Below are 25,386 nucleotides of genomic sequence, written 5' to 3'. Positions count from 1 at the left end.
ACTTTCCCTTTGGGATCAATAAATTATTTTTGAATTGCATTGAATATACTGGGCAGCATCCGTTGTTGAGAAGGACATGACCTGACAGGAGCAGGTGGGACTAGCTGAACTGAGGCAAGATTATGGTTTACAGCTGAACTCTGCTAATCTACCATTGGGCAGCCAATTGCTGACTTCTGCAAAGGAGTTCCCCAGTCTGGGAAACACAGCTAATTAAGCATTACTCAATTTTTCCACAACATATCAGCGTGAGCTGAGTGTCTTTTCCAATCACATATTTTGGTGATGTACAGCACTGGAAATTTATAATTTACTGCCATGCTATTTAGCAAAACTGCAATTTTGGAAAAGGAAACATCACTCTGGCCTTTCACTTTAAACCTGACAGTAAAATAAATTCAGAGATCAAAGCCTGTTTTCCCCAGGTTTTAAGAAATGTTTTTTTTTTTTCTAACTGCTAACTTGAGACAGTCGCCATGTTCTTATTGCTCTGCTTCTTCAATTTTGCATTGCCGTTCTTTTCTGGAAGTAGCCAGGCCGCTGACACTTGCTTACACTCGTGTGTGTGCATGTGTGTGAAGATATCCAGAAGGTTTTAGAGGGCTGATAGTTCTGAGTGGATGTTGAAACTCTCCTTTAAATTCCTCCTTAACTTTTCAGAAAGCTGCCTGGGTAATGTCAGCTTGCTTACACACACGCAGACACACACAGGGTCTGTGTGTCACACACAGTTGTGTTTTCGTGTCTTGTGGGTTCTGTACATTGACTTCCATTCATTTTCCAGCCTAACCTTTACCCACCGCCTACCCCTAACCATCACATACCTAATCCTAAACCTATCCAGTTCTAGTTTTACAACTAATATCTAATTCACACCATACTGCTAAAAATAACTAGAGCACAGTAAACTGCAAAAAGAAGCATATACCAGGGAAAGGTCCTCACTTTCCATTAATGACTTATAAATATTTTGAAAGTGTTCCTCTATATGTACTATATGCGAGTGCACACAAACACCTTGCCTAACGGAGTGAGATTGGACACCAAAGGTTATTTTATTAAAAAAACTAAAACAATTCATGTATATAAAGAAAGATGATCTGGTTTTCTTAAACTTAGCCAAACGAACAAGAAAAAAAAAACACGTAACAAAAATACAGAATTAATGAAAAACAACCCATAATCCACAAGCTACAAAACCACCATGACAAAGACAGAGCAATATTCATTATTTATATATATCACTTATTACCTAAAATAATAATATTTGAGCTGTCAAACATGGAGCATTGAAACTTTTCAGCCCTCTCAACATCTGATCGAGGGACGAAGGTCACATATATCAAAATTAAATTTACAGATCAGACACGGAAAGTGCAAAAAAGATCTACTTCCGGTTACCAAAATAAAACTCGTTCCGTATTAATTATCGTATTGTGATCATTAAAGCACAAGCATTCTTTAAATCTAAGTTTTCTCTGGACTCATTTATAGATTTATTCATAAGTCAACATATTTCCATGTGCCTGCTTGTTATTAGCTTAGTTTATTTATTTTATATTTAGGTCATATTTAAATAACAATATCACACGTATGCATATATTATTCGTTTTAATATATATTTTATATCATTTATAATTATGTTATATTTACTCATATTTAACACTTTGGGTGGAGTAGCTTCTGAACAAATAAGCAATTTCGTCTTGGGAATCAATAAAGTATGTTCTATTCTATTCTATTCTATTCTATTATGTTAATTGGCTTGTTTAAATTGCCCTCAGGCATGAGTGTGCTCTTGTTTATTATTATTTACTTCTATAGTTTGCTGTTATTGTTAATGTATTTATTATTTGCATGTCAGTTTCAACACTCTCAATCATCTTCCTCCTCATCATCATCTCAGCAATTTTTCCTCAGTCTTTAACTGCAAATTTCTGTACGTCATCAATTATTTTATTTAGCCCATAATTTGTTTCCGTCATAAGAACATAGACTTTGTTTTGCTCTCCCCTCCCCCCTGCTGGACGCTCAGTGACATTACAATCATTTGTCGCACATTGATGACTGTGTTGTGTTCTTTTGGGGGTTTTTTACGTAAATACCACGCTCCTCCGACAGTGGTGTAACTGTCCCCACAGCAGCTTAGGAGGACGTTTCGGCGTGATTCTGTCCTGTATTGCCGTCCAACATGTCTTTTTTACGGTTATGTGTGTCAGCGAGCAGACGGGTCGAGTCCCGAACCCAGGCTGTGGGCTCGGTGTTTTCAGGTAGGAGTAAGACTGTCGGGCTCTGAGCTGTGTCAGTTTTTCATGGGAGGCTGCTGGTTCTGATGTGAAAGCTGATGAAGTGCAGTAGTTTTTAGCATGTCGTCTTTGTCAAGGCTCGGCACGGTCAGCCAGCGGAGCCCCGAAGGACCAGGAGCCGCTCAAGAAGGCCAAAACCCCGCAGGGTCGCTTCGATGCTCCGGAGAAGAGCGGAGATGTTCTAGAAAGTGAGAAACAGCCTGTTTGGTTGGTTCCCATCTTCTCAGGGTCTTACGCAGATGATGCCCCGCTCCTCTAAATTGCTAACATGTGTTTCTAAACCTGCCAGAACAAATAATTAAAAACATAATTCAATTATTGGCTCAATTAAATAGTTACTGTGCAAAGAAATGAAAGTATGTTTTAAAAATAGTCAAAAAGAAAAATGATATCAACACATATTCTTTAATTCCGCATTGTAAATCTTAGGACAGAGGTGCGTTTTTTATTTAATCTTCCCTTTCATTTTAAATCATTTCATTTTTATGTTCCTCGATTTATTCCTCATGCATTTACTTCCTTATTTTCCACTCTCGTTTTGTTCTTCGTTTACTTAATAGTTCAGGAGTCAAAATGTCGATGTAAAATTTGACCAAATTTTGTAGGTCAATAATTAGTATTATCAGATTTGTTCTGTTTGCTTGCACTATGATTATTTCACTGAGGAAACTCATTAGCTCTGTTATTATTCTGCTATTTTTGAAGATTGTGATTTATATTTGTAGTAAAACCGAAACAGGTTTGTCAGAAAACTAAAATATGGCACAATATAGTACTAATTAATTTTAATCTAGGAATTAATTTTACTGCCTATGCACTGTACATTATCTTGGCATTTGCATAATTAAAGTTTCTGTATTGAAAAGCAATGTAACCGGTCTGATTTTCTTAGAAACTCAATTTGTAGTTTTTACTGGCTAGGAAAGTATTTTAGTTTCTGCATTTCTTTATTTAAATAGCAACTATAAAAATTAAGAAAAAAAAATTTATTTAGCTTGTGAAATATAAAAGGAAAGAACAAATAATGAAGAACGAGTGACAAAAAGCTACCAAAGTCCAAAGAGAAACATGACATGGACAGAAGAGATTTTTACTGGTGTCTTGTTTTCCTGCAGAGTTTCCTGATGACGTAAACCCTGTAACCAAGGAGAAAGGTGGCCCTCGGGGCCCGGAGCCCACCAGATACGGAGACTGGGAGAGGAAGGGCCGCTGTGTGGACTTCTAGGGAAGTCTTCCAGCTTCCCCGCCAAATGCAGCACAGTCAGAGGAACCTCGGAAGAGACTGAGACTGTGTGGCCATGTAAATATTTACTGTACATGTGTGTATTCAGAACAATAAGCAGACCCGATGAACCTGATGTCCCACATATGTAACTAAAGGATGATTTGGTCTGATCTTAACCTGCCTCAAGTGTTTGTTCTGACTCTTTGTCTCACGTTGGACTGGATCAACATGAGATCCAGTCCAACGCAGCAGTTCGGTGAGAGCATTCAGGTTCAGAACGTTTTCTTAGTCACAAACATTTGTTGACTTCCAATCCATCTGTTTCATGCTCGTTTATTTGAGAGATTTTTAACATCCAGGAAGGAATACTGACACTATTTAACAAAGATAATGCATCAGCAAGACTTGATCTGAACCCTGAGGAAGAGACATGAGGGTTGTGTCTTCACTAAACTTTGATATAATTGTCTCTTTAAATGTTCTGCTGCTGTGAAAAGAAAGGGGGACAGGACACAAGTTAGACATTTACATGTAAACCTAGACGGTGCAGAAAAAGCAACAATAAAAATGAGAAAACATGGGGAAGCAAAAACTGCATAATAACTGCATGCTGCGAGTTCTGTTTTTCCGAGTAGTCTACAGAGATGGAAAGGTTTGGGTCGGGTTTGGAACCACCATGTCTTTAATAACTTATTCAAAAACTTGCCTAACCAGGGATGGAACTGCAACTGGCCTGAAGTCGCTTAATCCTGGGCTAAACCTGTCTGTGATTTACTAGATTTATTATTCAGTCTTAATAGTTATAATGGTGTGACACTGAAAAGAAAAGAGACGGGTCTCCGTTATACATGCATTTCTACTTTTGTCCACTTGGGGGACAATAAAAATTGAAAGTGCATTTTCTGGTTCCATCACTAATGTTATAACTACTGTCTGTAGTTGTTATAATATTGTTTCACCGAGCGTATCTGATTAACTTAGAAGTTTTTCTTTATATGAACACGTTAGTACTGTTGTGAGGAGAAGGCTGCAACGAGAATGAGGCGTGTTTGTGGCGGACAGCGGCAGCAGACAGAGAGAAACGGAAGCTCGGAGACGAGAGCTGCGGAGGAAGAAGGCTGATGGCGGCGACAGCTGCCGAAAAGAAGGCCACAGCAGCTGGACGACACAACAGGTAAAATCCCTGAGCTCTGTGCTGGGCGGTTAAAAATGGCTGCACCAGCCTCAGTTTCTCCTCTCTTTGTTCACTTCTCGATGTGGTCTCTATGAGACTTCCGCTCAACGCCTCGTGGACATTGTCAAGCGTCAAACTTCTAAAAAAAACCAGATGTGACGAAGATTACTGATATTTCTATACTCGTTTGAACCAAAGACCGGACAAATGTTCCCTCTGTGTGGGTTATTGGTGTCGCTTGGTACCGGGGTGTCGTCCACAGTGTAAGTTTGTGGAGAGGAACAAAGCCACAGTTGGTTCTAAACACACACACACACACACAGCCGAGGGGAGTCCCGTTTGCAGGTCCATGCAGCGAACACACAGCAAGTGTGTGAGACAAGGTGCTCTGCTTAGGCTGGATGTGCTTTTTTTGTTGTTGTTTTACCTACATGCATATTTGGCTGTAAACTAACAACATCCTAAAATCATGACCTTGAGCATACAGCCGGAGACCTACCATGGTAATATCCCAAAAATGATAATCAATGGGAAAATCCGTAGAAACGTCAAAAACACCCAGGATTTAATCATAATCGTACCAATTGTTTAACGTCTTTACCAGTGTTTCACTGAGAAGTAGTTCACATGATGAGCTCAGCAGATGTGCAGATCCACCAGGTGTTTGCTAATTGCTGCTGCTGCTAGTCTGAAGGAGTGGCGTGGGTGAGTCACACCGCTCTACCCACACTGGTGAGTGCTCTGTGAGGCAGAAACTCAACTCCAGGGAGCAGCTTCGAAAAGGAAGCACTTGGTTTTCTGCACCCAAAATGGCTATGAGGGGGGATTCAAGGATATCAGGGTTTCCCCCAGAAAACCTGCTAAGCCCGCTGGTAGGGGCGTAAGGGCAATCCACCATGTTTTTGTGTTAAAAAAATGTTGAAAGCTACAGAAATTCAAACAATTCTCCAGAGCAGAATGGATCAAAATTCCTCCACACACAAAAAAGGTAGCCAACAGTGACAGGTAGCATCGAGCATAAATATTTCAGCTTCCAAGACAAAATCTTTTTTTGTCTTTACATTTTGATATGCTCTATGGAAAAAATTTGAATAGGAAAAATTCTCGACAAATAAATTGTAGTTGCGTTCCACAAAAATATCTGAAGCGTTTATTGGCAGGGGTTTACTGTAATTACTTTGTGTATTTGTGTAAGGGCAGGTTTTAACTTTTCATTCATGAAATCTTTATTTGAAAACTACTACTGGTTATTTTTGGTCTGATATTAATATCAGATTTAAGGTTTCCCCTCAGAAAACTTGCTAAGCCCGGTCATTTATACAGCGGCCCGTCGTGTTTTTGAGTTAAAAAATTTTTAAAGTTGGCAGGAAATTTGAAAATATCACTTGATAAGTTAAATTTAGAAAACCAGAACTTCACAATAATCCCAACATCAAACTCAGGCACCATGCATAATAGAAATAGTAGAAATTTCATAATAGAAATAGTAGAAATTTCATTATTTTCAGTGTTTTTTGACTGTTTTGTTCTTTGCCTCTGGTGAAGTTAAGACCATTTTGCGTTATGGTTTGTAAGAATTGAAAGGTTGGCGTGTGTATAGAGATGAGTTTATTCCCTCATGTATTCAGTTCCATGTTGACAGAGATGTGCAAAGCTAACATGCTCTGATCACAGTTTCATACATCTGGGTCTTTCGTCCTGACTCGATTTTTGTCATTTATCCATCACACTATGTTTCAGTGGGAAATCCACACAAGTCTTTGCACCTGATATCTCCATTGTCTCCATGTCTGAACACATTCCGTCCGTGATAGTGTTAGTGGCTCCATTGGGCAATCCGGATTCTTCCTAGTTGGTGCAGTGAACATGCAGTTTTAATGAGGCCAGTTAGGTGAGTAGCAACATGTCATTACAGCGTCCGGATCCATCGGGAGTCTCAACCGGTCTGCTGCTTAGTGACTCCGCAGAAACACAAAGACTCGCTGAGCAACCAGAAGTTCTTGTTTGTAGTTTGTATCCCAGATATCTTTGAAACATCGAGGCTCCGCATCACAAGCCTTCATGTTCTCCAGCTGAGCCTCAGAGAGACTCTAGTGGCTGGTCAGTGTATTTTTCTGACCAGAGCTTGTAATTATTGAAGCTTTTTTTAAATTATAATCTTTGATGTATTGTTAGGAACCTAGAAAAGTACATACTTTAATCTGGCTTAGATTTCATTTCATTTCCAAACTTGTTCTCATTACAGGAACCCTCAGCGTTTCTGTTCTCAGATGAAAGCAGACAGTGATGGAGGATGCGTCTCTCGACACTTAAACGCAGCAACGCATTCTTAGCTGCACAAGATGGTGGTAGAGACGAAGTTGAGGCAACAGTCAATCGGGAGCACCATAAAAGTGTGACCATAGCATCCAAGACTCACAATATGACAGACAGACATTATGTGCAGAGAAAGCCCCTGTTCACTGAGGAGCATCGTGTGTCCATCTTAAAGAAACTCCCAGAAATGGTGAGTTGGGGAAAATATTTTCATTGCTCTACATTTCATTCTACGTTCAGTGCTTAAGACTCTGTCTTGAGTTCTAAAACGCTCTTCTATTGTGTGAAGTATAGCTCACTATTAAGGTAAATAGGCATTTATTAACTTGAGATTGATCATTAAAATGCTGTTTCCTTCATCCAAAGTATATATAAATAACTAAAAATCTGTAAATATAATACCATACACTCAAACTTATACTTTGACGTCTTTCAGGAGGAGCTTTCTGGACCCAGCATGAAGCAGTGGGTCAACCCACCACAGATGCATGGCCTCTCTCTAAGGGACCTCTCACTTCCCACAGCCTCTGGAGGAAAGCCCAGTTCAACCTCGATTGTTCCAGAACTGTGCCACAGAGAACCCACTTCAGGATTAACTTTCCATGGCAGATCAGCTCGGCGAAGCTTCTCCAGCTCAATTCTAGAGGTTCAGAGCATAAATCCTCCTCTGAGGCCACAGCTGACCTCCACAGTTCTTAACCCAACCTACACGCCACGCTCGTGCCACCCCAGAATAAGCCAAGCCCACTTGAGTTCGAAGGAAGAGAGTGGTGTAGAAGGGACGAAGACGAGTTCTTCAGCGGCGAACTCTGAGTGTTGGTATCAGGTGGACTATTGGGCCTGTGCCATTCCAAAAGTGTTGCCTCCTTCTCCAGACAGAAAGTCTGCTGCCTGGAACCCAAACAAAGAATATGAGGCGCTGCTGGACTACACCTACCCTTTGAGACCAGGACATGTCAACAGGGAATGGAACTCCCCTGAGCTGCAGGAAGACTCTCTTCTAAGAACTGAACCAAACATGAAGGACTCAGGAATCGAGTTGGACCACTTGTGTAGCTCTGCCAGCCTGTCAGGGTTTGAACCCTCGGAGATTGGAGTTGGAAGGAGCCGAGACAGAAGCAGCTCACATGACCCACACGTGTTCCTCGCATCCTCAGACGTTCCCCCCTGCAGTACACCGCTCTCCATTGCCAATCTCACCAGTTTGTCCGTGGACAGTTTGGACTGCAGCAGGGACAGAGCTGGAAGTGACCAAAGCAGGGATGGTGACTATCAACTCCATGCAGAAGCCGCCTCTTCGTCTGCTGCTTTCATCCGTTCCACTAGAGTTCTCCCACGGTCCAGGTGGGTTGGTGGAGAGGTGGATGAGGAGTTCTGGCCTCTACCAGAGCAGCTGGAGGAATTGCAGCAGCTGTCCAGACAGGTCAGTCCAGCAGCCTCATGTACAGGGTTTAATCTAAAATGGCAAATTTCCCTTAATATGCAATAATACACACAGCGGAAACAGTATCAATATTAGAACAAAAGTCAATATCCACAGTCTTCCAGGGTTTCCCCCAAGGTTGCGCGACATGCAAGATTCTCCCAGCCGATATTTGTCAGTGTGAAAAATGGCAATGGGTGATCTATATTTGCACAGGTGACATTTGAACTTTTTTTTTTGAGTATAACAAAAAAACCACATAATTATCAAGTGGTGTTTTCAAGTTTCCTGTCAGCTTTAAACATTTTTTAACTCAAAAACATAACAAGTCGCTGGATAAATGACTGTCTTACAGCCCAACCACCGGGCTTAGCAAGTTTTCTGGGGGAAACCTTGAAGTCATTAACTTTGATTAGCCACACCTTTTTGCCACACCCAGGCCTATCACTACTAGACTTGCAAAACCAAGAAACCATTTAAGTTGGACCTTTCTGGCAACATGACGTAGCAGCGTTTCCCATACCATTATCCAAGGGCCCCCCCCCCAAGAAGATTATGACATCTAGTAATTGTAGATGTTAACAGTTAATGTTTTTGATTTTCGTCAGCCTTCCTAGGTAACGCCGGGTGATGTCGTGAGCTATTTCCGTCCCTATGTGGTCTATTTGAAAACAGAAAAGGAAAATTATACTTTTGTGAAAGCAGAAGAAGAGTGTATCAGATGATTAAAAGACAGTAAACACACTAGTTGTCATTTTTTAAGTAAGTGACGGAGCAGAAAGTCAGGTACATGTTGTGGTTTTTGTGTTTTGGGGAAGGTGAGGGAGGTGGCGGCCCAAATAAGCCCGCCTGCGACGGCCCGCTGTGCATCTCTTGACCGGGACACCACCTCCATGCTGCCCTCCATCACCTCCTCACAGAAAACCCCAGAGACTGCGCAGGACAAACAGGATGGATGCGAAGGAACGCAGCGCTGTGCAGCAGAGTCAGGTATTTATTTCCTTTCCATATCGAGCTACACATTTTCTTCTGTTCATCACCCATCTGTTCTCACTTGGTTTGTTTCTCAGCAGCAGCCGGCGGCGGCAGGGACTCTGAGGCTTTGGCGAGCAGCGACGGTGTGAGGGGGCAACTGAGTGTGACGGGGGTCAGGGAATGTTTGCTGAAGCAGCTGTGTGACGGCCAGGAGCAGAGCGACTCTCTGACCGAACACATCCAGGTAGGAACAAGCTGAGCTGGACACGACTGGTGTATTGATGGCAGACCGTAAACGGTGAATGGTGTGTGTGTGTGGTTTTGTTTTTCCAGCTGTTCTGTTCACAGCTAGAGCTGCTCATCCAGCAGCTGTATGCTCTGTCACAGAGCATGGAGAGGATTGCTGCTCCTGCAGGGGACATAGTCAGCGTGAAGTCATCGCTGGCTGATTATCAGGTATCAAATAAACCTCCCAAAATGTTCGCAATGGTTAAACAAAAAAAAATCCTCATAGCTTTGGTTTTCTCAGGATTTAGAGCTGCCTATAGACAAGAGAAGAACCACTTAAAATTGTGATGCATATTCATAATCTTTTAATTGAAACGCAAGGAAAAATTTCAGGAAAAAAAAGAAGCCAGGTGCAATGGGAATGAGCCAAAATTGGTATCAGCTGGTCAAAGCTTTACAAAAAAACGCAATTGAAAATCAGTTCTGAGTGGCCCGTCTGTAGTAAGAACCCAAACCATAAGTTACAGCTTCATGCTTTCTACACTCTGATTTGTTTTAGAGCTTTCAGAAGGAGTTGAGCAGCCATCAACCTTTGACATCTTGCGTTCTCCGTGCTGGACAGCATCTTCTGAGCTGCATCAACAGCACCTCTCCATGTCAGTGATGTACATCAAATATATATATATATATATATATATATATATATATATATATATATATATATATATATATATATGACATAAGAGACTAATATTAAATGTTCCTGCAGAGTCTGACCCTAGTATGTCCTGTCTTTGTTTTAAGTTTTAAGAGACACTCTGCTGCTTATCGAGAAGCAGTCCGGAGCTCTACAGAATCACTCGGACCACGTTTTCTCCTCCATCCTCTCCGCTATGGACAGTCTGGCTCTGCCCACTCACCACAGTCCTGTTCAGCTGAGGGAAGAGAAGAACTCTGCTGGAACCTAATAGGTCCAGTGTGTGGACGGACCACGAGAAGTCCTGACACTCGTTTTCAAAGTGACGTTCTCAGCATTCCGGAGTCGCGACCGTTACAGAGCCTCACGACTGCCTCCAGTTCAGACCAACCACTGACTGCTTCCCTGGTCAGCTGTTTAAAGCAACTTCAGCTCCAGACATCCATCGGCTGTTTTCCAGGTTCCCCAGTCTGGTTGCAGATACTGCAAGACTACACTGTTCCTCTCAAGCTTCTCATAGAGCATCTAAGTACGTTTCAGAAATCATATGCAGTCATATTCAATGAATGAGAATGTTATTGAAAAGCTCATGGACTTCAGTTGCTCAATTCACAAAACAATTTCAAGGTTTCCCCTAGAAATCTTGCTAAGCCCAATGGTTGGACAGTCATTTATCCAGCAGCTGGCTGTGCTTTTGAGTTAAAAAATGCTTAAAGTTGACAGAAAATTTGAAAACATCACTTGGTAATTATGTGTTATTGAAAGATTAATACCTGAACACCAACTATAAAGTTTTAAAAATGCAAACATTTTAAAAAGACCTAAATAAAAAAGAAATGCTTATCCTGGTGGGGGGGACAAGTAAAGCCTGGTGGCCCGCCAGGCTTATAATACACTGGGGGGAAACCCTGACTTACTTTTCAAGCCTTTGTTTCTGTTAATTGAGATTTTATGCTTGCTTACAGCTAATAAAAACACAACATTTAAGATGAAAATATCACATCTTAATGAAGAATATGTTTAATACCTGCTGAAAAGGTACTTTTAATCTGATAAACTCATCGGAACGCACCTTTCTTAATTATTGAACATCACTGTACAATCGCTCCAGTTTGACCTAATAATGTCTCCTCCTTGTGGGACATGCCTCCAAATGGACTTAATGGAATGATCCTGGTCCCATTAAACAGCTCCATTATTGCTGCATTTTTATTCTGTCATTCTGTCACATGGTACTGGAAGATATGTTAATATATATAACATTTTTAACACGGGGGTTTTATGTATAAACCAAGTCAAGTGCCAGGGTTATAGTTTCCATTTTTACCTGTCTGACGTATGAATGATGCATTTAGATGCTCTGAATGACGAGTTTCAACAGTTCCAGTCACACTTATCACCCTCCAAACTTAACAGTGGGCTTGCTGACCTGTTACATACTGTAGGTATACCTACACACACACACACATATATACATATTTGCGCTCACATATAAGTTTGGGAAGCATTTTTTGGGACCTTCAATTAATTTTTTTAAATTAATTGAAATGTTGTTTTTTTCCATTAAAAAAAAGTATTTTTACTTTTATTAAAAGTAAAAATATCTTTACTTTTATTTAAAAATATTGCGTATTTATTCGTGAGCAGGTAAAACGAAAGAGTTCCATGTCGCTTTGGATGGTCTTTTCTTGTGCGTACTTTGAGAATATCAGTCTGATTATCTAAAACATTTAAATAAGATGGGGAGAGAAAAAAAAGAGCAAAAAACAGCAAATCTGTTACGGGGTAAATTCATTTCCTCTGCTCTTTCCAACTTATTTAAATGATCAGACAAATCAAACCACAAGAGTCAACACAAGTGCTTTAACGGATGAACTTTTACAGTTTTTCTCAGTCGCTTTGGTGCATTTCTCAAATCGCTTTGAACATTTTCCAAATTGTAAGTTCATTTCTCAAAAACAGTCCGTACCAAACAGCAGAACACCATAGATTACCTGCAATCCCCAGTTTTCAGAATTTCGATTTTCTTCTGAGAAGTGCACCAAAGCGAAGTGAGGAAAAACTGCAACAAAAACAGATGTTAAAACCGGGCCATGAAATAAAGGACCGTGAGTCGCTGTGTCAACATGTCAGTGGCGTTTGACCGCGGGGTGAACTCTTGAGTTTTCTCCTTATAATCCTATTCCATTTTTATCAGGTGTGAACAGTAGCACCGTCAGCTTGTTGAGTTTTTTTTTAGGTTGAAGTCCATGACCGGAAGTAGTGTAAGATGTGTAGTTTGACTCCGCTTTGCCACGTTTCACTAAATGATGTAATCTCTCCGGTTAGGGCTCGACAGTTCCCTGCTGCAGTAGCCGCAGACATTAACCAGCCAGTCAGAGACACATCTACCACCAGCCGCCTGCTCGTTCAGTCGTTTTTTATTAAACAACGACCGACGCGTCTGTTTAACCCAACTGAAGCCTAACCACGCATTTCGTGGCGTTATTCCCCCCTCCCGTCCTAGCAGCTGGCTGATGTTGGCCGTTTCCTGGTTGAAGTTGCAGCCATTTTGGATTTTTACCGAGAAAACAAGCAGCCGGGTCGCGCTAAGGGGAGCGGTACAAGCTGGTCGTCGTCCCCCGTTTTTCCTCAAGACAGCCCTGCTTATCTGCGGACGGTGACACTACGAGTCGACAATGAATCCCGAATAGTAAGTATCCCGAGTTAAAATGCGGAGGGCTGCTAGTTAAGGTTAGCTCTGTGCTAACAAGTCAGCGCTGGAAAATATGTGATGAGCGGAGCGAACGTGGAACATCAGCTGACTTGTGGCCTTCATGTACACCTGTGTGCATACAGAACATTGCACTGCTTTATGTAACATTGTGTCGGCTATCCATTAATGGCTTATTAAGCAGCTGGTGGGCTTCACTGACAGCTGTGTTGGCTGGCCAGATTTCACTCTTGAGTTGTAAATACAGGACAAAAGGTGCCATATTGAAGAGTTAGCTTGAACGTTAACTAATGTTGGCTGGTCTCACGCGCTTCAAAGGTCCAGCTGTCGTCTGCACCGGGTTTTAGTCGCATTTCATAAAGTTGAAATAAAAAGCTTGTTAGGGGCGCACAGAAGTTAGCAACCGATTTGGTGCTTCAGCCTCGACTATAAAGGGCAGATGCAGCTGCTTTTGGTGAATCTGGGCCAACTTTGATCAGCTCTACCTCAAAATCTAGAACAGTTTTTACGATCTAACCTGGCCTGGACTGATTCTCACGCAGTATAGATTCTTAGAAACGGAGCTTGTGATTTCCAAAAGTGTTTTTTTTTCTTCTATTTGTGAAATCTAATCATCAGTAAGTCGTCTAGGAATGGGAACTGACTTATTTTCCATTGATCCTTTCAGATCAATTGGTCACTGAAACTGGGATTTTTATTTCTCTTTTTCATTAAACACACCAAAACCAAGAACTTCCACCAATTTATGGTGTTTAGTAGCACCAGTTGGCAGCAAGTACTCTACTGCACTTCTTTGAGTTTAGTAAAGATACAGTTTTGATGGATGAAATAAAAAGAATGACTTCCTTTTCATTGTAGTTTTCTTTTTCCTGAGAAGGAAAACTGGAAATTAAAAAACCGTCGATGAATGTCTTGTGAAAACCCAAACAACAATTTTAATGTTTTTCCAACAAGGCAGGTTTGAAAACCTACTTATTCTGGTCAAACTGGGCCAGACTGCATTTCTGTTTACAGATTCCTTAAATTATATGTTTAAACTGTGTTTATTATTATTCGGAGCAATGAATCTTCTTTAAAATCCGCAGCACTTGGACCAGTCCAACCTGTACTGAATTACTCTTGAACTAATGTGCCGTTCTTTCAAGAAACTCCCAATTCCTGTCGAATAATCCAGTACAGGTTCAACCAGTCTGTTTTGGAATTTGAACCAGATTAGAACAAATGTGGTCCAAATTCCTCATAATGATAATAGTAACTTCAAACAAAGTGCTGAACAAATACAAGAAAATAAAATATAAGCAGTGGAGTAGCTTTTCACTGAAGTGCTGAATCAGAAGCTAACTTCTGGTTGCTCTTCTAGATACCTGAGCTAGTTGTTGATGGATGATGATAATTGTAGTTTACCAATGTGACACAGCTAAGCAGGTTTGTAGCAGGAGTTGTCCATTGTTTATGTCAGGATAACTGTTTTTTTTTTTTTTTACAGCTGGATCTGGTGTTGTAAATGACTCAGTTTTCAGTCATATGCTCTAACAGCTCTCCACAGCCTCTCAGTCATGTGTGGGTCACATGTCACAGGACGGGCCCTGGATTTCCTCACAGCAGTGTTGAGTAATCAGTCAGTTGAGCTTCCTGTCTCTTTAGGTTTCCATTCACAAAGGTGGAACGGAGAAGTTTGGGAACAATCCCATCTTGGCTGTGATCCAAGATTGTTCTATGGCTTATTTACGTCGGCTCCCCGTTGGCTTGCTCTGCTTAGTTAAATATTCCTCAGACATGATTCGGGAAGTTTAGATTAGTCGAAGAACTGAGATTCGGCTGAGAACAATAAAACAAGAAAGCACAGCTTTTCTTCATTCGGCTGGTTTTGGTCTGCATGTTCCTAAACATGCAGACCATGTTTGCATGTCTGCATGTTTCATATTGAATATTTCAGTATTCAATATGAAATCAGTATTCATGTTGAATACTGATTGGTCAGTATTCAATATGAAAAACCATTGTTCCCAGTCAGACGTCTAATGAAGAGGGAATGACTAGGACTCTTTACAATGAGACTGGAGGGTGGATCCTCTTTGGGAAGATGAGATATTACTCAGACGGATGGGGGCACATTGTTTTCATTTCTCTCTCGCTGCTCAGTAAAACAAAGCGGTGAAACTAACAGGTTAAACAGTTGCCATATAGTAATTATTAGGAAAGATCAGCTTCCTGTGGCAACTGCTAGAAGAGCAGGAGTTGGTTTAGACTTGCCTGTTGGCTGTCTGCCACCTTGTTGCAGGGTGTTGCTCACTGAATGGGCTAATCTGGGTATTATAACAGCAGGCCCTGCCCTATGCCTTAGTTCGCCAGGTAGAAATTAAAAATTTGTCATGACAACTGTGCTTTTAACCCACATTTTCCTACTAATATCTGAGGAAAAAATGGAAATCTGTGATGGGTTCATCTCTAGCTTTACCATATAGGTCATTAAAAGTAAATCCCAAGGACTTTTACTGTCCTGCAGGACATTTTCAAGTGTCTTATTGACATACTATAACATACCTCACATTTCATCCTAACAGTCCTCTGAGATTGCAAGGTTTCCCCCCTGAAAACCTGCTAAGCCCGGTGGTTGCGGCACTCGGCAGTCATTCATCCAGCGACCCGCCATGTTTTTCAGTTAAAATATGTTTACAGTTGACAGAAAATTTGAAAATATCACTTGATAATTATGTTTTATTGGAAGATTAATATCTGAACACCAACTACAAGGTCTTAAAAAATGCAAACATTTCAAAGGAAATCAAATAAATAAACAATGCTTAGCCTGGTGGGGGCACAAGTAAAGCCTGGTGGCCTGCCAGGCTTATAATATACTGGGAGATATCCTGGATTGTGATAGTGCCCATGTTAATGTTGCAACATGGATTGCAGTTTGCTACATTGTGCCACCCTATATAACCGTTTCCAGTCTACAGACTGAGGAACTGAACTTGCGTTCTTTGAGCCAGCATAAAAAGTTCAGGGCTGCATCCTGTGAGCAGCACTGATCCATAGTCAGCAGCACAGGTTTAGCTTTCAGGGCTGTAGTAGCCCAGACTTTGGAAAGTGTAACCTTCTTTTGCTTGGGACTTTGGGAATAGTTGACACAACTGTTACATGATCCCAGTAAACAGGGGCTGCAGTCCCTGTTGCAACATATGACCAGTGTGTGCTGCTTCTGTCTTCTTGGCCCTCCCAAGATTTTTCTGTTGACTTCACGGGTCCAGTCACATGATCAGGGACGAGTCAGCTTTACCGGACTTCCTCTGGAGTTGTGCTAGAGCTCTCTACAGTTTAACTGCCATGAATGTTCTGTTTCCTGGTAAAATCCAGTCTCAACTACTCTGCAAACTGTCATGGAAACGAAAGGGTTGATCTGAGAGGTCAAGAAGAACCCGGGCGTCTAGAATCATTCCTTAGTGGCTGCTGTTAACTGTGAATAATGTGTAACTTGCTTAGTTAGCACTTCTAACCATGTTTATATCCCCTCCTTCACAGTGACTATTTATTCAAACTGCTCCTGATTGGTGACTCTGGTGTTGGGAAGTCTTGCCTTCTTCTCCGGTTTGCGGTGAGTTTTTCAGAAAATCGCATTCAGAACATGGAAGGAAGTGAACCAGGATATGTGAACCATCTGACCAGCTCTTTTTCTTCCTCTCACTCTCTCTAGGATGACACATACACAGAAAGTTACATTAGCACTATTGGTGTGGACTTCAAAATACGAACCATAGAACTAGATGGAAAGACCATTAAACTTCAGATTGTAAGTATCCCACAGGTTCTTTCTAGTTTGTGGCTTTTTTTGGTGAATATCTGTTGTTCATTATTTAATTTTTATTGCTGGAAGCAGTTATGAATGAGTGTTGATGTGTTTTCACACCTAATAGCCCGGTAGACTGCGATTGGGGACAAAGTTGCAACATTTGTTAAATTTTCAGCTGCTGCGGTTCTCTTTCACACTGTTGTCAAACAAACCAAACTAATTGAAAAATCGATCCCCTCGCTTATGGTGGCGCTGCACCAGCAATCATCGAAGGTTCCTTCTTCAAGAATAAAAATGAAAATGGAGTGGTGTGAGATTTGGTAGTCTCTTCTGTCTTTGGCAAAAGACCATGAGCCATTTCTCCTGCTAGCAACGGCATTTGTTTTGTTTATATTTACCCAGAATGCGCTGTAGTCAACTTCCTGCTTTTGGAGCAGTCTCCGGTGTTCACATATTCATTAGAATCTCACCAGGGTTCACTTCAACCAAACACAGACCTGGGTTTGTAGGCGGACCAGGGTTTGCTTTTTTAGTCCGCATCAGAGTTCGATTACGCATTCACAACTCCCCAACTGAATCGGACCTTCTAGAACTGGTTGAACTGGAGTTTGATTAAAGTGGACTAAAGAAACCTGGTGTGAATGCACACTTACACATTTATGCACAGATTATCAGGAACGTCCCCATGTTTATGCCACAGAGTGTTTCCACTATGACCAGTGTACAGTATCTCTGTCTCATTACCATGTTCAGGCTTTACTGTCTGTAATCACATTTTGTCCTTTTTGGCCAGCACCTACTCAGAGCTGCTGGATTCTGCTCTCCACGATTAGAACGATTTTCCACAAGTAACCATTATGTGGTTTTTTTAGAACCCGCTACACTCGCGTGCCAAGTGAGACTGGCTGAAACGTGATGTCAGAAGTGGGGTTGTAGCGATAAACTAATCTCATTATACAATACAATACATGATATTCCGCTCACAATAAGATATATATCACAGTGTTCAGCAAACAATACAATTTTATACATTTTTAAGATTTTCTGAAAGATTTTAGAGGGACAGAGTGATTTTGGTGGCATTTTGTGACTCTTCCATAGACTTGGATTGAATTCATTGAAGTGATGGTGTAATACTGGTTTAATAAATGTTGTTTTTGTTATACATTTGCTTTGTCTAAATGGTAATTGTGTGGCTTTGTGCATTTGGTTATGCAGAAAATAAACCGTTTTTGTCTTATACACTTATATTAGATAATGTAATTTATCTATTTCATTTCATTATTTAATTAATTGTAACATGTGCAGCTGGGTGAAAAATGTAATGCGTGATAGCTGTCATTTAATTAATGTGGATTTGACATAAAACTCAAAGTAGGATTTAATGCATCGATACTCGCGGATGAAAAATCTATACTTTCTTTGAAAAAAAATATTGATAAATATCGTAGAATCGATAAAATTGTGCAGCTCTACTCAGAAGACTGTTAGTCGCCGATTGGCTAAGAGGTGGATTAACTAGTTACGTCACAAGAGCAACTCTCTTACAATAACTCGAGCCGCCATTCAGAAAAACAAATAATATAGTGACAATAGTCTGACAAAAATCTCTCAGTCTGAATAGAATATTATGTCCCCTGCTGTCGTGTTGTGTCCTGTACAGATCACATAGCGCTCCAGACTCCGGGACCACCCAGCTGCATGACCACCCCACCCACTAGACCTCTTACTTAACTGTAATGGGGGAAAAAACCTAAGCTAAACTATGTGGAGTTGAGCCGCTGCTGGTTGTAGTGGAAAATAACCATAAGTGACCAGGCTAACTGCAGTTGGTAATGCAAGCTAAGATCAGTAATCCATTTCTGTTCTTTCAACTCTTAAAACTCATGTCACTAACAGAGGCTGCAGTATTTATCGTGGTCAGAAGGGCCGATGGCGCCAAATGACAACCTCGCTTCTGTCAGGGTGCCAAATACCACACAAGAGCATAGTTGCCAATTGGAATATGGTAAAATAGTAAAAATTAAAAAGCATTTTAAAATATAACTCTTTTTTGGACTCTGAATTGACTAATAATTTCAGCTGGCCCTATTTGAAGCAATCATATTCAATACCCCCAAGTCCAAATGTACTGCAGCATACTACAAGGCCCGTTTACTTATTTATTTGTTTGTATATTTAATGGTGTGAGCTCGGGCCTGGTCGACGGTGTCGGTTACAGCAGAGGAGCTGGGGCACAATAAAAGCAACAAACGTGTCCTACAATTTAAAGCGGAGTCAAGCTTGTAAAAGCAGAATATTGTCAGTTAAAACAAAGCAAATTTAAAACTCCCTGTAGAGTTTCTGAGCAGTAAAAACTCATGCAGAACTCTTCCTATATGAATTTTTAAAATATTATTTCATTTCACTATAGATATGTATTTGTATTGCAGATCATGATTTGTGGTTCAAAAGTTTAATGAAATAAAATGAACGAAATCAATAAAAATGACATTAAACCACTGAAACTAGGCAATGCAGCCAACTCCTGCTTCAGTTTGAAGCAGCTCTAATTGCACTTTTTTTTTAAAGCAAATAAATAACCTAGTTAAATTTGCACATATAACATTTAGATTCATAATTTACCATATCATTTTCATTCCCTGGGGGGTGCCCTGCCTAGGGGTCAGCGGCTGAAAAAGTCGAGTTTAATGCCTGATATATTAAAACTGGTTTGATGTCTATTTGAGTCAGAAACCAATCTGTAAGTACAGAATAGCAACGATGTCAAACAAGCAACACCGTCGCTTCAGTTCCAATTTACAGTGGAGAGACCGTAAATGATCCAAGACGGTTCGAAGGGCTCAAAGGAAGCTCTGGACAAATGTCAACTAAGTTTAGGGCAATCGTTTTTATGTTCTTGTATAATTGTGTAGTTTAATGGCTTTGTACATTTTCAAATAAAATCAATAAGTGTTACTGTTCCCAGTGTTTATCAGTTTGTTTGTTTTTTGTGTGTGATTCAACAGTGGGATACAGCGGGACAAGAGAGGTTTCGTACAATCACATCCAGCTACTACAGAGGTGCTCATGGTATCATTGTAGTCTACGATGTCACAGATCAGGTTGGTCCCACTTTACACTGACGTCTCACTACGTCACCATGGATGTAGCTCGAATGGCAGCTACTCCATTTATCCACTTTCAAGATGAATGTGGATGATCTTAACAATCCTCTATTGCTAAATGGAAGATTGCTGTCAGAAGTCATGTTTTTGTTTGTGGAAGCTCCAAAGTTCCTTCTGAAGTCCCAGAGATATTTTCTTGTAAGCACTTATTGGTAAAGTAGCTTCTTATGACAGGCAACGGTTTGATCGTAAAACATCCGGATAATGGTTTGTAAAAGTTTTCTTGGCTGTTAAACTGTTCCACTTTTCGTTCTGTACCAACCAGAAAGCTGAATAGGATTTTCAAGCTATCGTAAGGTCGTGGAAAAGTTAACTTGGAAGGGAAAAGAGATCTGGTTAAATACTTTATTTTATTTTAAAGTGTGACTGCTTTTATTTTTGTTCATCCCCGTTCATTGTGATACCATTGAATGCAATCCAGTATAACCAGTGCTTACTCTGTAAATCAAACAGTACCGTAACTTACACAGTGATGTGAGACGAGGGTTAACTGAGGACAACAGGGATATTGGAATGCACACACAACGCAACACTTGGGTGTTCAGAAGTCAAAATGCTAAACTAATTCATATTTTTGGTTACTTTTATATGCTTTGTGTCCTAAGTGTATGGGAGATTTTATTTATGACCCACATAAGTTTAAAACTGATTTTCAATTTAATTGCGGTGTTTTTATGACTTTGGAATTATACGGGCGGAGTTTTAAATGGTAGAAGCAGAAATGCTTACCTGAAGGGTCAGGTTTTATGTGATCTGACATAATGTTAAAAAGCTAGTAAGTGGCAGTTATGTTTACAAATAGTTTTACGTAATTATTTGGAGTTTACATGTCCAATATAGGTTTTGTTGGTAAAAGATTTTGTTCAGAAATGTTATTAGCAGGCTTGAGACTTAACCAGGTCCAAGCAGTTACCGGAATGCACCCTTTCAAAATAAGAGTATTTCGGCAGGATCTGGCTCAAATTAAGCACCAAGTATAACCAACTGGCTCAGAATTCCCTAATTAGTAAATAGAGTCAACCTGTGTGTGATTTAATCTGAGGCTAACGTTTGCACTTTGCCATGGAGAGGCCACCTCAAACAGTGGTCAGAGGGGACCTAAATAACACTATTAAAGGTGGAATGCTATCACTGCAAACCCAACATAACTCACCTTCTCCATTATGAAACAGGGTGATGGCAGCATAATGCTGTGCAGCGATAGTAGAAATCCATCCCCACAGCATCTTCCCATCTTGATCATCTTTTAGAAAATGGAAGCTGCTCAAACTACAGTCATTCACATAGGAATGTGTTACCTCATGTTGAACTAAACCAGTTTCTGAGCGCGCGTTGAACTAAACCAGCCTCTACTGCTGGAGTGGCCTAACGTTGATCTTCTTCCTGTCTCAGGAGTCCTTCAACAATGTCAAACAGTGGCTACAGGAGATCGACCGCTATGCCAGTGAAAATGTCAACAAGTTATTGGTTGGGAACAAGTGTGACCTGACAACAAAGAAGGTGGTGGATTATACAACAGCAAAGGTAGGTACCTCAGTAGTAGTGCTTCCCAGATCTGCGCATAGATTTGGAAACTTCGTGCAAGAGTTCAAGATGCAGAGCCTCTTAGAGAAGGTCTTCCCTGAACTCGATTCTGGCTCTATTTATATTTTTGTAGCAAAATGTTGTGCTAAAAGAAAATAGTAGTATCTCCAAAATATGTTATTATGGCACCTTTTCAAATCTGAATGACTGTCCTGGTGTAGAGCAGGTCAAACATCTGGTTGTTGTTCAGTTAAAACTCAGTGGGCTTCTGGTGTTGTAGTGTTGACTGTGAGCATACCAAGTACCACTGTGGGAGGCCTGACATGCAGCGAGCGGCGACATTTCCATCACTTCTGTTCTTAACTGGATAAACAATATCGGAACGTTGTCAATATGATGTGTTGCCATGAAACCAGAAGTTTGTAAGGTCCTTTGTGTTGACCCTTTGCAACTCTGTCACTATAGGGGCCATGATTGATGTCAGGTATGAGGGATGAGAGTACTGAACAGAGTGAGGAAAATTGTTTTCCCAAGTAGTTTTTTGCCAGTTTAACCATGAATTCTACTTGTTCAAGTCATGCTAATTTGTCTGTCAATGTAGCACTGTTGGTTGGGGCTCATAGACGGCGGTATTTACAAAAGTTTGAAATGGCTAGTTTAGAAACCGACCCATGCCTCCTCTTACCTCTACCTTCACTGCAAACCCGCCAGTCATTATGATTGACGGCTGCTATCCATTGCCGCCTTATCTTTCCTCATTAAAAGTTATACATTAAAGTGACAAGTTTGGTTTTGTATGTTTATGTCGCCGACCTCTCAGCATCCTACGACCATTTTAAAAGTGAAATCCACTAAATAAGCGATGTTAGGCTACCAGATGTGTTTTTTGACTGGCTTTACAAGAGCGCATTAGTTGTTTTGACCTCCGTCATGGCAGAGCGGGCCGAGTTCTGAAGAGCATGACGTCACGTGTGAAGGGTCAGAACTGTCTGACAAACAAAACCGAACATTCAGAAGAAACAGTGTGATGCATATGGAATTTAGTCTTCCACATGCAGGCTATTGATGTGAATGGAAATTATTGAGTTAGGCAGCAGCTGGAATGTCTAGAAGGAAGCAGCAGAAGAGAAACAGGGAGGGTTCCTGGATTGTCTGGAAAAGGGTGGAGAAGTTTTGAATCTGGTTTACATGTTTGCCGGGTCTCGAATAAGATGGAAATGTCAATAATCCATCAGTCCCTCTTTCCATACAGGTATTTTAAAGTTAAGGTTGTGTTGCTGTAAAAGTTGAAAAAATGTCCAAAAGTTTCCAGAGAGCTGTGATCAGCCCCTTTCTCTCTGCCTTGCACGTTATGGGAATGCTGTGCAGAAAGGAAGAGACGGATAGAGAACATTTTCTGTGTTGGACCAATTTACAGCGAGCCACATGAAGGAGATTTTAATCCACTCTGTGTTTAGATGTGGAGTCCTTTTTACAACAGCAGATTTCTATTAAATGAAAGCCGTCTGTTTCTCTCCTCCTCTCCCGATTTGCCACTTTGCTAAACCCAACGTTGTGTTTGCAGGAGTTCGCGGACTCTCTGGGAATCCCCTTTTTGGAAACCAGCGCCAAAAACGCCACCAATGTGGAGCAGGCCTTCATGACCATGGCCGCCGAAATCAAGAAGAGGATGGGCCCTGGGGCCACGGCCGGAGGCGGAGAGAAGCCCAACGTGAAGCTGACTCCAGGCACTACTGTTAAGCCTTCTCCAGGAGGATGCTGCTGAGACACGAAGCGCCACTCCCTCCCTTTACTCTGCAGGCCCCCTCCCAAGCTCCACTGTGTCCCACACGAACCCCCACCACAGCAGACAGGACAGCGAAGGCTCGATTCATGTGTGTGAGAACAAGATGAAGTTTGTACTGTACATACTGTAGCCGCTCTACCAAAACCAACAGAATAATCTTTCTTGTCTTACTGTCCTGCTGTTGACTAATTAGGCTGATAGGCGATGATTCGACCGACGCCCCTTCTCAGACCGGTCAGAGACTTTCATTCGGCCCTGTGAATACAGCTTCATGAGAACACTGTGTGCATGTGCGTGTGGGTGTGTGTGTGTGTTTTCATTCCTGCAGCAGGGTTGGTAAACCAATCGGGTTCATTAAGGTTTCTGTTTTTTTCCTCTCTTTCTGTGATGGTTTCTTGTCTTGCTGTCATCTTTTTTATTTTTTTCCTCAGCACCTGTCTCTCTCTGTCCCCATCTGAAGGTCTTTTCAATTTTTTTTCATACCAACTTCTGCTCATCATCATCTCAGCTCTTCTAAAGTCTAGTGCAACATCCATATATGTACATAAACATTATGTATATATATGTACAATTGAGTTAGCCAGTTCTCTTGTGTCTGACACATTCCTGAATTGGTCTTTATCTCTGCATTCAATTTGTGGCTGAAGACAACTGTAAGTTTCTTGCTCAACATGTAACACTTTAACGGAAAATAAATATTGTACTACCATACTGTACCACATGGGCTTTTTTTTTTTCTTGATGCGCACATTCATTCTGGACCAATAAGAAGTTTATGGGTTTTCCACGTACTAAGGACAACCAGTTGAGTTGTATTTTCACACATTATTCCCCATCCCATTATCTAAAAGTTCTTTCGTTCAGTTGTTCACCTGTTTGTTTATCCGTTTGTCCAGCTTCTTGTTTGTCCACCCATCCCTGAGTCGCATCATGTTGCCTTTTTGTTTATTCATTACTTTGTCCATCTGTCTGTCCATCATCGGTTCTTCTGTTTGGTTAATAGCCAAACAATCAGTCCGGCTTTTCCGCAGATTCCACATTTAAGGCCTGACCACTGGTTGAAAGCGCTACAATCTGTTAACAATGAATACTTGATTTATTCACAGAAAGTATTTATATGTTTAAAATGTAGGGTTGCATCAAGAAATTGGCTCCAATTTCCTTAATTTTGGGGAAATCTGTGATCAGTGAAGGTCTCAAAAAAACCTACTTTGTCATTGTCTCTACATTTAACTTAAGAAAAAAAATTGGTGTCGATCGGGCCTTTTTAAAGATTGAGGATCAGCCGGGAAAACTGCAATCGGTGCACCCCTATTTAAAAAGGATGGTGATTTGGGGAAATGTAGATTTACTCCCCAGACTCACCTGCTCCCTGAGTAAAAAGTGTGAGATGGACGTGAACAAATGCAGCTTCCTTTATTTCAGAGTTGGAGAGCTGCAAGACGTTTGGTATGTTGGACAAGAATGTCAGAACAGTGCTCCATTGTTCTACACAATAGCCAACCTCAAACTGAGAGTGCTACAGTTTGTTTCCGGTTCAAGAAAAAAACTCCAGCTTGTTGCTGAACATAGAGTAGCATGAGACCGGGGGACTAACGTGAGAGCGGGCGGCACAATACGAGATATTTTCGGGGAAATTGTTATACGGGAGTACAGCAGGAAAGGAGGAGGGAGAGGGAACGGTAGTTTCTCGGCCAACACGGGAGACGTCACATGTGGAGCGGAAGACACATCATTGTTAACCAAAAAATAATAATAAAAGAAGATTTGAAACATGAAATTAAATGAAGAATATAAATGAAAGCGATTTTGGACTGAACTGTTGGGTGTTCGGATTTACCTGGTCTTTAGTGACCTCTGCTGGCATTTAACGGAAACCGCAGCACGTCGAAGAAGCTTTGTTGGGAGAAATGAGCCTTGACTGGACAAGAATGGTGAAGCACAGGGGCAACTTCCATGAAAAACATCAAGAACAGACTGAAATAGACTGCTGGAAGAACAAGGATGGGGCAGCAGTAGACGGGCTAATGGTCTTTTCTCCCGTGACTCGTTCTCATAGTTT

At 41.1% G+C, this 25,386-nt stretch overlaps 3 protein-coding genes across 5 annotated transcripts; all 3 read left to right on the top strand.

The window, feature by feature from the left end:
* The first annotated feature begins 2,065 nt into the window (after positions 1–2,065).
* Positions 2,066–3,707, top strand: sdhaf4 (succinate dehydrogenase complex assembly factor 4). The gene is made up of 3 exons (XM_005806568.3): positions 2,066–2,270; positions 2,384–2,494; positions 3,422–3,707. The coding sequence occupies exons 1-3, from the start codon at positions 2,192–2,194 to the stop codon at positions 3,529–3,531; spliced, it is 300 nt and encodes a 99-aa protein (XP_005806625.1). The 5' UTR covers positions 2,066–2,191; the 3' UTR covers positions 3,532–3,707.
* Positions 3,708–4,236: 529 nt separating this feature from the next.
* On the top strand, positions 4,237–11,110 carry cep68 (centrosomal protein 68). 3 transcript variants are annotated; one of them, XM_023327961.1, is made up of 8 exons: positions 4,237–4,705; positions 6,951–7,211; positions 7,458–8,444; positions 9,263–9,434; positions 9,518–9,663; positions 9,753–9,875; positions 10,207–10,303; positions 10,452–11,110. In XM_023327961.1, the coding sequence occupies exons 2-8, from the start codon at positions 6,999–7,001 to the stop codon at positions 10,613–10,615; spliced, it is 1,902 nt and encodes a 633-aa protein (XP_023183729.1). In that variant the 5' UTR covers positions 4,237–4,705; positions 6,951–6,998; the 3' UTR covers positions 10,616–11,110. The 3 variants fall into 3 exon arrangements, with proteins under 3 accessions (XP_023183729.1, XP_023183728.1, XP_023183730.1); XM_023327960.1 differs by having other exon boundaries at positions 9,515–9,663; XM_023327962.1 differs by lacking the exon at positions 6,951–7,211 and having other exon boundaries at positions 9,515–9,663.
* Positions 11,111–12,651: 1,541 nt separating this feature from the next.
* On the top strand, positions 12,652–24,040 carry LOC102231865 (ras-related protein ORAB-1-like). The gene is made up of 6 exons (XM_005806566.2): positions 12,652–13,036; positions 16,580–16,652; positions 16,752–16,847; positions 19,856–19,951; positions 21,407–21,538; positions 23,103–24,040. Exons 1-6 carry the CDS (start codon positions 13,023–13,025, stop codon positions 23,301–23,303), a joined length of 612 nt encoding a protein of 203 aa, XP_005806623.1. The 5' UTR covers positions 12,652–13,022; the 3' UTR covers positions 23,304–24,040.
* The last annotated feature ends 1,346 nt before the right edge of the window (positions 24,041–25,386 follow it).

This window comes from Xiphophorus maculatus, chromosome 22, assembly GCF_002775205.1.
Source record: "Xiphophorus maculatus strain JP 163 A chromosome 22, X_maculatus-5.0-male, whole genome shotgun sequence".
Taxonomy (NCBI): Eukaryota; Metazoa; Chordata; class Actinopteri; order Cyprinodontiformes; family Poeciliidae; genus Xiphophorus; species Xiphophorus maculatus.
The sequence above is the reverse complement of the archived record's forward strand: the minus strand, read 5'-3'. Positions and strand labels throughout refer to the sequence as shown.

Coding starts and splice junctions, on each gene's coding strand:
- sdhaf4 (XM_005806568.3), top strand. CDS start 2,192: ATGTCTTTTTTACGGTTATGTGTGTCAGCGAGCAGACGGGTCGAGTCC. Junction 2,271..2,383: donor TGTGGGCTCGGTGTTTTCAG/GTAGGAGTAAGA, acceptor GTCTTTGTCAAG/GCTCGGCACGGTCAGCCAGC. Junction 2,495..3,421: donor GAGCGGAGATGTTCTAGAAA/GTGAGAAACAGC, acceptor GTTTTCCTGCAG/AGTTTCCTGATGACGTAAAC.
- cep68 (XM_023327960.1), top strand. CDS start 6,999: ATGCGTCTCTCGACACTTAAACGCAGCAACGCATTCTTAGCTGCACAA. Junction 8,445..9,262: donor TGCAGCAGCTGTCCAGACAG/GTCAGTCCAGCA, acceptor GTTTTGGGGAAG/GTGAGGGAGGTGGCGGCCCA. Junction 9,435..9,514: donor GCGCTGTGCAGCAGAGTCAG/GTATTTATTTCC, acceptor TTTGTTTCTCAG/CAGCAGCCGGCGGCGGCAGG.
- LOC102231865 (XM_005806566.2), top strand. Junction 16,653..16,751: donor GCCTTCTTCTCCGGTTTGCG/GTGAGTTTTTCA, acceptor CACTCTCTCTAG/GATGACACATACACAGAAAG. Junction 21,539..23,102: donor TGGATTATACAACAGCAAAG/GTAGGTACCTCA, acceptor TTGTGTTTGCAG/GAGTTCGCGGACTCTCTGGG.